General features: G+C 36.8%; 1 protein-coding gene across 1 annotated transcript; it reads right to left on the reverse strand.

Annotated features, from left to right (window-relative positions):
- Positions 1-1,527: 1,527 nt before the first annotated feature.
- Positions 1,528-3,672, reverse strand: LOC124930411. The gene is made up of 4 exons (XM_047470757.1): positions 3,511-3,672; positions 3,036-3,168; positions 2,452-2,879; positions 1,528-2,202 (listed from the first exon to the last, which is right to left on the reverse strand). The coding sequence occupies exons 1-4, from the start codon at positions 3,670-3,672 to the stop codon at positions 1,528-1,530; spliced, it is 1,398 nt and encodes a 465-aa protein (XP_047326713.1).
- Positions 3,673-16,549: the final 12,877 nt, after the last annotated feature.

A 16,549-nucleotide genomic window follows, 5' to 3' on the forward strand; every position in this document is an offset into this window, starting at 1 on the left:
CATAGATCTTTGACCGTTGGAGTAAAATGTTTTTCTTTTTAAGAAAATTTTGATTTATAGGCGTACAAAAAGGAAAAACGACAATTTGTATCCCCTCTTGTGGTGGTCTATGAGTAAAAAACATTTGAGATGGTCTAGGAGATGGAGGAGCATTCATCATCGTTTTATTCGGACTCGAACGAATCACCTCTTACTATACTAAATGTTTGTTCAGACAATTTGGTAGGGATGAGTCAATACCGAGGAGAGGCATAGCCAGATCAATGGATAGTCCCATCAACCACAAATCACACACACTCTATCTCTTCTTGTGGTGGTTCTCTCGGAAGATAAAAGTCTTAGTGGAGTGGATTGATCTTGTGGAAGAAGGGAGGAAACAAAGAGAGTAGAAACCGAAAAAAGTGAAGGCAGCAACTCGAAGAGAAGAGCCACCTATATTTCCTTTGTAGTTTTAATAATTGTAAATTGTTGGCTTTGACTATTGGATCTTTCTAAGAACAGCTATGAAGATGTGAAACTCTGGAAAATAGATATTTGCTAAAGAAGAAAAAAGTCTTGAAAATCTTAAGTGTTGTATATTCAACCTTTACAAACAATCCTTATATAGGAGTAATTAGCCTAGAACCCTAAATTGTTTATACATACAGGCCCAAGCCCATTAATAATTAAATATACCATAATGGTATAAAAGACAATATAATAATATAATATTGTATATTGTATAATATAATAATATATCAATATAATATATTATTATATACACTAACAACAATAAAGGCCTACAACTTTCAATTTTCTGACAATCAATGCTTAAACTCACAATCTCCCCCATAAGCTTGATTTGGTTCGAGATTCTTCACGCCGAGCAGCTCTCGCATCTCTGCAAATTTGACTTTCGCATCGCTGCTCTCTAGTGCTTGCGAACTCTACAACGATCTGTCGATTCTCGACGCATTCATGGATAAAATGGAACATAGTGTCGATATGTTTGCTACGTCCATGAAACATCGAGTTCTTCATTAATGCTATTGCGGACTTGTTGTCAACATAGAGGGTTACCGGCCTCAGCTCGCATCCGAGCACCTCGCTCAACAAGTTTCTTAGCCAAAGTTCTTGACACGACGCTGCAGTAGCTGCCATAAACTCCACCTCACATGAAGATAAAACAACAGTTCGTTGCTTCTGAGATTCCCACGTGATCAGATTCCCGTTGAGATAAAACACCATCCTTCCAGTACTTTTTCTATCGTCTGTGTCATCGGCTAGGTCGCTGTCAGTAAAACCAACGAGTTCTTCAACTTCTCGTCCTCTTCTTAACTGAATCCCATAATTCGTCGTTCCCTTCACGTAACGAAGAATGTGTTTTACTGCCTATTGGTGTAGAGTGGTAGGTTTTCCCATGTATCAACTCACTATGCCAACTGCATAGGAGATATCAGGTCGAGTGTGCGTCAAGTACCTGAGACACTCGATGATACACATATACTCCTTCGGATCCTCTATGCTTCCTTCCCCATCATTTCCGAGCTACAACTTTGCTTCCATTGGATACTTACTCGAGTTACAATCCTCCATTGCAAACTGTTTCAACACCTTCTTCGCATAAGTTTCCTGTTTCACCTCGATGAAATCTATCTTCTGGTCCACCTCGATACCAAGATAGTACGAGAGTAGCCTGAGATCACTCATCTTGAACTCCTTCATAATCTGGTTTTTGAACACCTCAACACCCTTGATGCTTGATCCTGTCACAATCAAGTCTTCGACGTATATGCCAACGATGAGTACTTCTTCTCCATGGTTTCTCGTGTACACAGCCTGATCTTGAGAACACTTCATGAAACCTAGACTCATAATTCTCTTGTTGAGGCAAGTGTTCCATGCCCTTGGTGCTTGACGTAGTCCGTAGAGAGCCTGGTATAACCTGTACACCTTGTGCTCTTTATTCTTGATGATGAAGCCTTCATGTTGGGCAACATAGACTTCTTCTTCGATGTCACCATTGAGAAATGCTGATTTGACATCCAAATGGTGAATCTCCCATCCACGGTGAGCTGCGATGACAAGAATTAACCTAACTGTGTCAAGTTTCGCCACCGGTGCAAATGTCTCCTCAACGTCAACGCCTTGCTTCTGCACATAGCCTTTTGCTACCAATCTCGCTTTGTGCTTGAGGATGTTTCCTTCGCTGTCTCTTTTCAACTTGAAAAGCCACTTTAACTCGATGGTCTTGTGACCGGGTGGTAAGTCGGTGAGCTCTCATGTCTTATTCTTCCTGATAGACTCGAGCTCATTGTTCATGGCTTCATTCCACGACTCTTCGACTACCGCCTCGTGATATGTTGTTGGCTCATCGGTGGTGAGCAACAACAATTCATTAGGATCCATCTCTACTAGTGGTGCCTCCACATAGACATCTCGTAGGATTCCGAACTCCACGGGATTTTGTACGAGCTTGTTATTGTTGTTGCACCACTCCCACTTCTTCTCTTCCTCGAATATAGAGTCTCTACTCACATAGATTTCCCCGTAAGATGAATTAGGAAACTTGTGCGCCTTGTTTCCGTCTTTGAACTTCACATTTCCGGTAATTTTCTCGTCGAGCTCATTGAGCTTCTCTCGATGGCCCTTCATATGGTTGCTTGCTCCATTGTCAAGGTACCACACATCGATGTGATTACACTCATCGCCACTTACAGGGAGTTTCTCCATGAATTTCTCTTCACTGAACAACACCACATCTGGTTCCTCCTTGGACGGTTCTTGCATGAACTCTTCAAGGTTTATCTTCTCGTCTCCCTCAGCAAACATTAATATTGGCTCCTCGTCATAGAAGTTAGCGAGGTTTGCATCATCTTCTTCGGGCAAAGCTTTCGTCACTACCTCAACAAACATTAATGTTGGCTCCTCATCATAGAAGCTAGTGAGGTTTGCCTCACCGTCAAACCTATTGTTATGGCACTTAGACGCGTAGTGCCCATACATTTGACAAGCGTAACACTTCACTGTGCTCTTGTCTTTGCGGGGCTTGGTACCTTCTTGTCGAGGTGAGCTTTCTGCACAACCTCGCCCTTGACCTTGCCCTTGCCCTTTGCCACGACCTCGGTTATCTCCACCGTTGCCGCTACAACTCGATGATCTAGAAGAAAAATCGGCTTCTCCGTTTTTCTTCATTCGTGACATCCATTCATCATGCGTGAGCAATAGATGCTCCTCCTCTTGGTCTCCGTATCCGCGAAGTCTCTCCTCGTGGACTTTGAGACGACCGACAATCTCTTCGACGGTCATATTCTTGAGGTTACCAAATTGCTCGATCGCTGTAACGATCTGCATGTATGTTTGTGGTAAGGCTCTAAGGAACTTCTTGACGACAGAGATCTCTTCTACCTTCTCTCCTAACGAGCGGATACCAGTCACAATGGATGTCAATTTCATGGCAAAATCGTCCACCGATTCCCCATTCTTCATTTGAATCGTCTCAAATTGTGTCTTCAAGGTTTGCACTTTTGCCTCCTTGACTCTCTCCACTCCATCATGCATTGTCTTTAGCGTCTCCCACGCTAGCTTAGCAGAATCCTTCTCAGCCACCATGAGAAGAACGTCCTCAGGGAGTGATTGATAGATGGCGGCGAGAGCCATTCTATCCATCTGTTCGTCGACATCTTCGAGCATCACGGCTTCCCACACTCCTTGTGCTTGTAAGTTTACCCGCATCTTCAATGCCCAAACCGAGTAGTTACTCTTCGTGAGTAACGGATAGGAGAGCGTCACATTCCCTTCTCTTCCAATCTTCATTGCCGCCGCATCTCTGGTTGATCTTGTCGACGACATGTTCTTCAATCTAGCTCTGATACCAAATGTTGACTTTGACTATTGGATCTTTCTAAGAACAACTATGAAGATGTGAAACTCTGGAAAATAGATATTTGCTATAGAAGAAAAAAGTCTTGAAAATCTTAAGTGTTGTATATTCAACCTTTACAAACAATCCTTAGAGTAATTAGCCTAGAACCCTAAATTGCTTATACATACAGGCTCAAGCCCATTAATAATTAAATATACCATAATGGTATAAAAGACAATATAATAATATAATATGTTATATTGTATAATATAATAATATATCAATATAATATATTATTATATACACTAACAACAATAAAGGCCTACAACTTCCAATTTTCTGACAATCAATGCTTAAACTCACATAAATGCCTTTACTTACATCTGGTACAAACGACTGAGTACACATGTAATGTGAGGATAAGGGGTGTATACTTTATTATTTTTGATTTTGAACTTACCCCACACATTAATACAACTTTTTTGATTACTAAAATCAGATTTCAAAAATTGAGCATTTATTTATATTTTAGGACATGTGTGCATCTTGGTAATTCTGAGTTACCATTTTAAAATTACATTTTTTTCCCTCTAACCCTTTCATGCATACACGTTGTGTTTTCTTTACAACGCCTCCTCCTCTACGTGATCCAATCACATGTCGATTCACCAAAGCTAAAAAATATGTGGAACTAAGACCAAAGAAACTTGCAATGAAGACAAAAATGTAAGAGATGAAAACTATGTTCAAAGTAATGATGAGCCATATGGATACTCTAACAACTGGAGTTTGATCTACTCATGTAGACAAACTTAAGCCTAACCCTGATCCTAAAATCGTTCCAACTCACATTCCTACCTAAAATCCTAATCCTAAAATCGCCAAACCACCACATGTCGAGCTCATCCCTTCCAAACTCCTAGTTTCAGAATTCCTATGGAAAGCGAGCAGTCTTGGTATGGTGATTCTGATGATGAAGAGGGGATGACCTTTCTAATCAAGTCAATGCTGCGACTCTAGGGACGGACCCAGGATTTTGAACTGGGGTGGGCTTGAAAAAAATTTAGGATGGGCTTAAAATAATAACGAGAAAATTTTGAAAAAATAAGGGTATAAAAGTAAAGTTTACCATTTTTTTTAATAATTAAATAAAAAAACAATGAATTATATTAATTTTTTTTAAGAAATTAAGGGTGATATCATATTTCTACCGTAAAAAATATATATATATATTTTTTTTCGGGGGGCTTCAGCCCACCCGAGCCCCTACATAGATTCGTCCCTGTGCGACTCCTAAATATGTTGAGATCCATGACCTAAAGGTCCCGATTGTGCTAATGCCATCCGTCTATGTCAATGACTACAACAAGATGATGACAAAAATGAAAGCTATTCAGGCTGAGATGAAGATATAGCTGGAGCAAATGGAAAAAGGAAAGACTCCCAATCTGATATACGATTGAGAGAGAGGTTTGAGGGAATTTGAGAAACCAAACTGCCGCATGATCTTCAAATGCTAGACATCTGGAAATTTGCGAGAAATGAGGACCCAACAATTTTCATGGTAAACTATCTATTGACCATGGATCCTATAAGGCTAGACAATGACACTCTACTTCGTTTATTTTCCCGATACTTAAATGACACTGCCTTAAGGTTTTATCTAAAGAATCGTATTGCTTATATTTAGATGGTTAAGGATTTGGGAGACACTCTCACTCAATGATTTAATATGTACATTGTCTAGGACATGCCTGAAAAAATCCGAAACACGTCAAACAAAGCGATCACAAAACTTTTATAACCTTTTTAGGACGATGGCGCTCAGCGATTACTACGCCTTTTAAAACAGACTTACAAGCGACATAAAACATTGACTTTTACACACTTATTTTGGAATCATTGAATTATATCCCGAACTCAAAACTATCACTTTGGTGATAAATATTCAAAGCCAATCTCTAATTGATGTTTGTGCTGATTTATTGAGCCTGAGGAAGTCAAGCAGAGTCTCTTTGTCTATGGCTGTGTGAATGAGTGAGATACATTGACTCCCTCCCACCGAGCTACAATAGATCGAACTCAATATCGAAAACATGAATGAGAAATATAGTGTAAGTACTATTTCTAAGACCATCACTAGTATGACTAAGCTAATTTGTGTTGGTATGAATTTAGATGATGCTTACGCTAAAAAAATCTAGAGGCTGGGTTTCTTGATGTAGTCTAGTACCCTAAATGGGTGGACTACGTGGTTCCCGCGGCCACGAAAGATGGAAAAATCAGGGTTTGTGTAGATTATTGATATCTAACCAAAGCAAGCCCTATGACCAATTTCCCGCTTCCACATATTAATTTACTAGTTGACCACACGATTGGTCACACATTTCTATCATTCATGGATGGCTTCTTGAGTTATAACCAAATTGTCATCAGACCACATTCATTATTGAAGTATGCATGTTCTAGTATAGGGTAATGTCGTTCAGACTTAAAAATGCTAGAGCGACTTACCAAAGAGCTTCCAAAACAATCTTACATGACATGATCCATCGTGAAGTCGAAGTCTACGTTGATAACATGATGGTAAAATCTATAGATCGAGACAGACACACCTAGAACCTCTAGAAATTCCTACAAAGAATTATGAAGTACCAACTACGCTTAAATACGAAGAAGTGTACGCTTGGAGTAAAGACTAAAAAATGATGGTATTCCTAATCACTTAACGAGGAATTGAGGTCGATTCAAGCAAAATCGAAGCCATCACTACTATGCCCATATCTCGAAACGAACGAGAAGTCAAAGGGTTATTAGGAAAAATTCAATACTATATACATCTCATTTTCTATCATAAAATTACAATGAATCTACCCGATCTAATATGATGATCATACTTGATTACTTGACTGGAGATCACAAATATAAGTACTATTTTAAAACCGGCCCAATTTTCCCTTTTGAACTTGATCCAAACATTGATTTTTGAAAATACTCAAAATATGGATGATCCAAATACTTTTAGATTGACCAGTTTGGAAAATCTTGAATTTTGAGTATAATATTTCTATTTGACATATTGTATAAAACAACTCTTTTAAGGCTTGTTTAAGTCTGGTCTTGATTAAAGCACTTGATCGTGAAGATTTTCTGAAAAATTCATAACTTGAGTCACATGGCCTCAAAAATAGATTTCTACCTACAGTTAGAAAGCTAAAACACGGTCCGATCGAATGTCACCATTCCAAGCTATCATTCGACATTTAAGGTGGTCTACACATGCATATAAGTCGATGCAAGTGCATTAGTTTTAATACTAGAACAAACTGAAGGTACGTGTGACTTAAAAAATTTGTATCTTTTGAATTACCCAACTATTTGGGGGTAAATGAGCTATTGAAAAATGCATGGACCTACGACCTGTTTTGATATTGGTGAGAACCATGAAAGTTGTAACTAATTGGATCACTTTTCCAACAAGTTCAAGGTTAGCTCTTGGCATGACCTAAGTCGTTCAGGATGGCTTGACAAAGTTTATATTTTCACGAGACAACTAAAATCAAAATTCCAAAGAAGGTCAACTTTAAAAATCACAACTTGGACTACAAGTCATGAGACTAGGTGATTCAAGTTGAAAAATGAAGCTTGACCGGTTACCTACGTAGGAAATTTGACCAATACTCACCCCAAACCCGAGTTATAGCCCAATTGACTCATTGAGCCGATTACAAGTTAAAACCGACTTATTGAATGCCTAAGGGTATTTAAACACACTTCCTCATTTACTTAAATCATAAAGTGATGGAAGGAGAGAATCCGAGAGCACGACGATCACGATCTCCGACAAAACTCGTCTTCTCGGATGAAGAAATTTTGCAACAAACCGAAGTCTCTATTACATCTTCTTCCAGCATTCTTCTCTATCTAAGGTGATTTCTAAACTTTTTTTGTAATCTCCAATCATCAGATCAATGTATGCTAGTAAGTGATTCATACATCAGTTTCTAGTCATACTCTTGTTTGTTTGAATCAGTTTCCTAATTTCATAAATGTATTGTGTTTGAATGTTTGATTGAGTTGTCTTAATTAATCCTCATCTGTTCGCAATCCCAGGTTAGTCTCATGTAATTAGCCTAGGGTTAGAGACAAAGCTATGTTAGTTTAAGTTAATCCTAATATAATTGGAATTCGCCGATCGAATGTCGTGATTCTCCGTTGCAGGATAAGTTCATGAGCTCCTTTCATGTTTTGCCTGTGTTCGGAGGTTTCAATGAAGGCAGAGGTGGAGACTTATTGTCACTAGGGAAATGATCTTGAGTTCTCCTAAACTGAAACGACGACGGAGAGGTTTACAAACAAAATTCTCTTTTGGATTTCCAATTTGTAGAGTAGAACTAATCCAATACCTCGATCGATTCCAACCGGGGCGGAGTCAGGATAAAAAATTACCTGGGGCTGACTCCAACTTGCATCTCAGATTTAATTTTCTATACTCCGCTTTTTTTCAATAAAATTTTCACGATTATTCGAAGATGGAGACTCATCATACTCTCTCAATGCACACGTTTGCAAAGTGAGCCGCCGAGTGTTTTCAATAGTTGTTGTAAGCCGTAATTTGTTATTTTGTTTTTAATCTGAATACTATGCATTTAGTACTTTGTCAATATGACAAGGATATTCATTAGATTATCAAGATATTCAACTGCCCTATTATTTGGTGAAATATTACATCCTATATGCATAACAAAATAGCATTTATCCCTATCATTAACTCGCTTTCAATATTTGAATTCATCTATTGTAAATGTAGGCTTTTAGGGTTGCTTATGTTCAAAAAAGAAACATGGGAAACAAAAAGCAGCATCTTTTAAAGAAGAGTATTCTAACCAAGTAAATTTCTTAAACCAATGACTTTGGAACCGTCGATTTTGATTTCCAAATTTGGTCGGCGGGTACTCATCCTTAATAGGTTGATATGACCTCATCTTATATAAGCTCGTCTAATTTCATCCATTTGATTAAAATGATATTTCTATATCGGAATACGTAGTGCTGGATCAAGTTTAAGAGAATTTACATCAACATCAATTCTAGGAGATTTGTTAGGTTTTTGAGTAGGGATATCAAATTCTTTATTTAAATATTGAATAAAACCAATGTAACTATTTTAACTTGTTTATTAATATTAATTTATATTTTCTTATAAATTTAAAAAATAATGTATAATTATTATATAAATATAATTTTAAAATAAATAATATTATTATATGATTTATATTATTTTATATATAATTTTTTATATATTATTTATATAAATAAATCTTATTTATATATTAATTAAAATTTATGGATTATTATAAATATTTGTATATTAGAAAATATTGTTAGTATAAAATAAAATAGTTATGAATTAATTTATAGATAAAAATTATATTTTAAAATATAATAAATTAAAGTTATTTATATAAATAAATCTTATTTATATATTAGAAAATATTGTTGGTATAAAATAAAATAATTATGAATTAAATTTTAGATAAAAATAATATTTTAAAATTAAAGGTGAGACTAGGGTTTGATCTGTTAGGATTTGTATCTCCCAAATCTGACCAGCTTGAAAACAATCTGTAAAAACACAAGAAAGAAGAACACAATAACACACAGATTTATAGTGGTTCACTCAAATTGAGCTACATCCACTTCAGCCACCACCAGATTTACTATGAAGAAGAAGAAGGAATACAGAGTTGAAATCCTTTCACAACCAACCTTGCCTTGTACCTCATGGTTTTATCACGTTCTTCTTTAATCCTGAAGATCCATTTGTTGTGAAGTGCTTTCTTTCCCTTTGGTAGCTCAGTGAGCTCCCAAGTCTGATTCAACATCAAAGAGTCCATCTCATCTTTCATCGCAGAATCCCACTTAACCGATTCATCAGATTGTATTGCTTCCTCATAGCATTCAGGTTCACCTCTATCTGTCAACAAGATATAGTTTAGAGATGGAGACCACCTCTCAACTGGTTTTCGATACCTTGATGATCTTCTCAACTGTATAACCGGTGTTTGCTAATTTACCTCTGAGGCCACGTTCTCAACGATTTCATCTTCAACAACACATTGTTCTTCTTCAACAACCGGTATATATTCAGCTGAAAATTCTCTCAAATCGACTGTACCAGTCTCTTCCAACTTGGAATCACCACCTGATGTCTTCCCAACACAATCTTTGTAGAGAACCTGTTCATTGAAGATAACATTTCTTCTACGAATGATCTTCCGATTTTGATTATCCCAGAAACGATAACCAAACTCGATATCACCATAACCAATGAAAAAACATTTATTAGACTTTGGATCAAGCTTGCTCCTATCACATTCATTAATATGAACATATGATAAACATCCAAACACTTTTAAATAAGAAAGGTTTACCTTTTTATTGCTCCAAGCTTCTTCAGGAATTCTGAATTCAAGAGGAACAGAGGGTCCCCTGTTTATCAAATAGGCAGCAGTATTAATAGCTTATGCCCAGAAGGTTTTAGGCAGCCCTGCATGCAATCTCATGCTTCTAGCACGCTCGTTCAATGTTCGATTCATTCTTTCAGCTACTCCATTCTCAGCACAATACTTTTTGAAATCTGAATTGATATATTCACCTCTGTTGTCGGATCTCAAGCACTTAACTTTCTGATTTGTTTCATTTTCAACCAAAGCCTTCCACTTCTTGAAAATAGCAAATACTTCAGACTTGTGCTTCATAAAGTAAACCCATACTTTTCTTGTTGAATCATCTATAAAAGTCACATAGTAGTATGATCCGCCAATAGAAGAAACAGGTGCAGGTCCCCACACATCAGTGTGTACCAACTCTAGTCTTTCTTTTTTGGGCTCCTTCCCAGTTTTTAAGAAACTCACTCGTTTCTGTTTTCCAAGAATGCAATTTTCACATAACTGATGTTCAAGAGACTTCAGTTCTGGAATCTGTCCATTCTTCAAAAGAATTTTCATCCCTTTTTCGCTCATATGGCCCAACCTGCAATGCCATAGCTCACTGTTCTTCGAGTCATCAATTACAGCAGCAACTGTTTCTCTGCAAGTTGAAGTCGTGTATAACGTTCCAGTTTTGTGACCTCGAGCAACAACAATTGCTCCTTTAGTCACCTAACATGCAACATTTCCACAACTAAAATTGTGACCTTTTTCATCAAGTTGTGTAACAGAGATCAAATTGCGCATTAAACCTGGAATGTGTCTCACCTTATTAATCTTCCAAATAGAACCATTTGCCATCTTCAATTTGATGTCACCAATGCCAACAATATCCAATGGCTCACCATCTGCGAGATAAACTTTCCCACAGTTTCCAGCCACATAATTCTCCATTAATTCTTTGTGAGCAGTGGTGTGGAAAGACACTCCTGAGTCCAAAACTCATGAATCTATCGGGCTATCAACAGACAGAAGTAACGCATCAGTGACAGATTCTGTAATAACGTTGGCTGCATCATTTTTATCATCACCGTTTTTCTTCGGTGCTTTGCAGTTCCTCTTCAGATGACCCTGTTTACCACAATTCCAGCACTCAAATGTCCTCCCAGACTTGGACTGACTCCTCCTGCTCCTTGACATAGATCTGCTCTTACCTCGGTTGAAATTTCTATCATTACCTCTGCCCCTGTTTTCCACATTCAGAGCAGAACCTTTGAACGTTTCACCAGAATCAATTTTACGAACCTCTTCAGCAAGAATACGATCTCTAACTTCAACAAATTTCAGTTTAGCATTTCCAACTGAATTACTAATTGCTGCCCTCATAGGTTCCCAACTATTTGGTAGAGATGCTAACAAAATCAGGGCACTAACTTCATCCTCAAAATCAATCTCAACAGATAGCAATTGATTCACAATTGTATTGAATTCATTCAAATGAGTAGTGACAGAAGTACCATCAACCATTCTTAAGTAAAAGAGTCTTTTCATTAAGTGTACCTTGTTGTTAGCAGATGGTTTCTCATACATATCAGAAAGAGCTTTCATCAGACCCATGGTGGTCTTCTCCTTTGCTACATTGTGAGCAACTGTCTTGGCTAGCGTCAATCGGACAACTCCCAAAACCTGTCTATCAAGGAGTTTCCATTCAGCTTCATCCATCTTCTCTGGTTTCTCACTCAAAGGAACATGAAGCTTCTTTCCATAGAGATAATCTTCAATCTGCATTCTCCAGAAGGCACAATCTGTCCCATCAAATCTTCCAATCCCATGTCCTATACTATTCTCACTTGCCATTGTTTCCAATGCTCAGATCTAGCCTAGTTGCTCTGATACCAGTTGTTAGGATTTGTATCTCCCAAATCTGACCAGCTTGAAAACAATCTGTAAAAACACAAGAAAGAAGAACACAATAACACACAGATTTATAGTGGTTCACTCAAATTGAGCTACATCCACTTCAGCCACCACCAGATTTACTATGAAGAAGAAGAAGGAATACAGAGTTTTTTGCCTCACACTTTATCTCTAGAATTCTGTCTACCAAATGTAAACCCTTAATAATTACATATTTATAGGGTAAACATTTAGGTAATAAACCTAAATAACTTTGGTCAGGCCCAAGCCCAAAACCAAAAAAAGATAAACCCAATAAACTCTAATTAACAATGTAGAGTTTAGTATAAGTGTAGGCTCCATAACTTAACATGATCACCTGACCTCATCTTCACAGTTTAGTTATCTAACCAACTAGGCTAAGGATTATATGTCAAACACATATATAAAATATTTTATTTTAAGATTTTAATTTAGGTGGGGCTGGAGCCCACCCTAACCCATGTGTGGCTCCGCCCATGATTCCAACAATCAGAGGTAATGTTTGATAAAGCTTTGTGCGATACTGGAGCTCGCGGAGAGTGAGAATCAAAGCTCGAATCAACAATGAGACGAAGCGTGGACAAACTGTTCTTCTCAAACGATGTAATCGAAAAATAGAGCATGCCACTATTCTTCATCTCTCGGATGTTGTCTGCTATTGGACAAACATGTCGCAACATGAGAAGGCCACCGGGATGCCTCAAATAGAAGAATTTCAAGCAAATCCCTACGCATGACCAAAACTCTGGGAATCAGCGAATCTAGAGAAGTCTTGGGAGGAAGACGACGAAGCTTGAGGCGTATGTTTCTAATTTCTGAATTCCTGAACTTCCATCTAGTATTCACTTTGGCTCTTCGAGTTCTAATACTTTTAAAATTCACCCTGAACTTGTAATTTCGAATTTATTAAATTAATTTGAAATTATTTAACCCTTAGACTTTCTTCCTACTTCCAAAATGACCATTGGATTATTTCAACGTCCAATTTTGACCATGAACTTATAATTTTGAATTATTTTAAATAATTTAAAGTTATTTCAGACTCTAGAGTATTCTTTTACATCCAAATTAACCCATGAACTTCATTAATGTTCAATTTTGGCTTTAAAGTTACAATTTCAAAATTTTAAATTTTTTAAAGCTTATTTGGTTTCTTTTATACCAATCAATCTATTTGTATGAATAGGAGCCTCTAAATCATTTTAGAAAAATCCAAAAAATTTAAAGTTATTTCAGACTCTAGAGTATTCTTTTACATCCAAATTAACCCATGAACTTCATTAATGTTCAATTTTGGCTTTAAAGTTACAATTTCAAAATTTTAAATTTTTTAAAGCTTATTTGGTTTCTTTTATACCAATCAATCTATTTGTATGAATAGGAGCCTCTAAATCATTTTAGAAAAATCCAAAAAATTGCAAGATGGTCAAATATATTATTTCCTACAATAATATTAATTTTACATAATTTTTGAATATGTTTAGAAAATAGCCTATATATCTTTGAAAATTCATATCTCGAATTGTAAAAGTCCAAAAATTATAAAATTTTACAACATGTCTATAAAAATATTTCTGACCTCCAAAAATATTTCAGAACTTTTGAGTCACGTTTGAAAAAAAAAATACTTTTTTTCACATTGTAATATCTGGAGTTTTATAATTCCAAAAATTTCAAACTCGAGTACAGCGTGCTCCTAAAATTATTTTTGATATGTATAAAAATTTTTAGAAATTTTTAAACACTTTAGAGTTTGACTGTTATAGTGTCATAAATGGGACTCTAATACTTCAAAATTTTTAATGCGAATTTTCTAACACTCTTGCACTCCTTTTTCTTACAAGGATCCACAATTTGAATCCTAACAAAATGACATGTGAATTTTTCACTTCACATTCATGTTATTTTATCTGATTGGGACATGTTTCTGACTATGTTATCTCAACCTTGTCTAAGCTTAGTGGATTTTTAAAGTCATCTCTAAACAAAGGAATATGGATAACCCCTTGGATTAAACACAAGATAGGATAATCACAAGAACACACAATAGTTATGAACTCAGAATTCATGTGTGCAACAATCCTCTTTGCGATCGAATTAAAAACGTTCCGTAGACAAGTTTGAAAATCTGGGATGCTCTTGTGCTACTTTTGAAAAAAAGTAACGTGAAGGAAATTAATTTTAGGGTGATCGAAAAATTAAGTTTTTAAAAAAATGAGGCTTTATAGACAACTCCATAACTTATATCGAATCTGATAGATATTGAGATATTTAATGGGAAGTGTGTCATATACCTTTTATAATTTCTTCGATTTTAATTATTCTCACGATTAGAGAGTCGCCATCTAATTTAAAGAAATTAGGAAATTAAGAGAAATGAGTTCAACATTTGGTTACGTGTGAGAAAGGATTGTTTAGACGCTATGTCCCACAACGCTCCGAAGATCTCTACTAATTAATTTTGATCATTTATTAAATTTCTTACGCTTTACAATATTTAAATATTTTATGATACCCTAGGATCAAATAAGCCACAAGCCAACAAAAACCAAATAAAGCTAAAAACAAGAACAAGACAAAATATATATGAAAAATAAACACAAATGACCATGGTTAGCCTCCACGGTCGAAAAACCTGATTTCGGTTGAGGTGTGAGCCTAGATCGGTCGTGGGTGGAGAGAAATCATTAGGCTCGGTCACAGTCATCCCCTCGGCCGCATCATGTAGCAAGCGTAAATCCTCGGTCTTCGGGTGAAATAAACATGGGTCCTCGGTCATCGGGTGTGGCAAGCGTCGGTCCTCAGGTGCTACGATCATCGATTCTTGGTCCTCAATTGTAGAAAACATAAGTCCTTGGTCCTTGGGTAAAGAAAGCATCGTTCCTCGGTCCTCAGGGTGAAACGATCATAGGTCCTTGGTCCTTGGGTGCAATGAGTGTCGGTCCTCAAGTGTAGCAAGCTACGGTCTTCAGTTAGTAGCCTATCTTCTTGGTCGAGTAGCGTGCAACGACTCTTCCTATCGATCCTAGAGTGTATCAAATGTTGGTCCTTGGTTTATCATGTGAATAAACACCGGTCTCAACTTTTAGCAGCATCGTGTGAAGGCTCTCGGTCATGTGTGTGCAACATGTTCTTATCAGGTGCAGGATTCAACGCCTTCAGCTCCTTGGTCGGGTGTAGAAACTACCGTCTTCAGCTCCTAGGTCAAGTGCATACCCTCGGTCTCAGCGTGCAACGGCCTCTAGTCGGACCGAGACGAGCAACGAGTCTCCATCGGGTGCAGAAAGTAGCCTTAATAGGCTAACTACTTGGGATACAATGACTTTTTTCGGTCGGGTGAATTTCAGCAGCGCACTCCGGGTTAGTTTCATCGGTCCTAAGAGTCAAGAAAACTAGCCAGATGTGGAGTCTATCTAGATTTCTTAGTTTTGTGTGCGCAACAACATCCGGAAGCGCTAGAAGCATTGGTAATGCCTCGATCTCCACGTGTACAAGGTTTTAGGTCGACTAGCATCCGCATGCGCTCTAGAGTGCATTTTTTATTTGTTGGATGCAGCGACCACTTGCTCAAGGGTTTGTTTTCTCGGTCCTATGTGCCGCTAACAATAGAAACCTACTGTTCTTCTGACTTTTTGACCTAACCCTAGCTAACTAAGTGTTTGGTGAACAAGAACGATCCCAATTTGCACGCAAATTTATAGAAACATTAATAACATATGAATAAACAATTATATAAAATAAAAACCTAGATCTAACCTTTATAAAAAAAATGAAAGCAAATAATTGAAGGTAGATTCAAATTTATTTTTTAGGTTTGTTTTTATAGGTTCTTTGGAAACGTTTTCAGTTTTCCAATCCAATATTAAATCCTAATTCTTCCAAGCCAAGCCAAGACGTTTGAAACATTTATTAAATGATTCGGTCCTTGGAAAGTTTTAGTATACGAAGGAGGGATTCGCAGATCTTCCAGACGTAGAGCGCACAGGGCTTTGAACCAGATTCAAAGTAGGATTCGACGTTTTTGACCGATGGCCTTTCAAATGTCTACTTCTTGAGCCAATTTTAGTTTTGAGAAATATTTTGGGTCAAAGACCCTTGTTTTGCTTTTTTTTTTTTTGTTTAGTTTATTTACATGTTGGTTTAGTTTATATATTTACATACGGTAAGCAATAAATTAAAAACTAAGCTATATATCTAATATTCTATTACATATTGGAATTGAAAAGGCAAAGACAAATCATTTATTAAGTTTAATGACAAATACAAAGGTGGGGATCAAGAACTTACAAATATACAGTCGTGTTTTTGATCTAGGGAGATTAGAAACTTAAGACAT

The sequence above is a fragment of the Impatiens glandulifera genome, chromosome 3, assembly GCF_907164915.1.
Source record: "Impatiens glandulifera chromosome 3, dImpGla2.1, whole genome shotgun sequence".
Classification (NCBI taxonomy): Eukaryota; Viridiplantae; Streptophyta; class Magnoliopsida; order Ericales; family Balsaminaceae; genus Impatiens; species Impatiens glandulifera.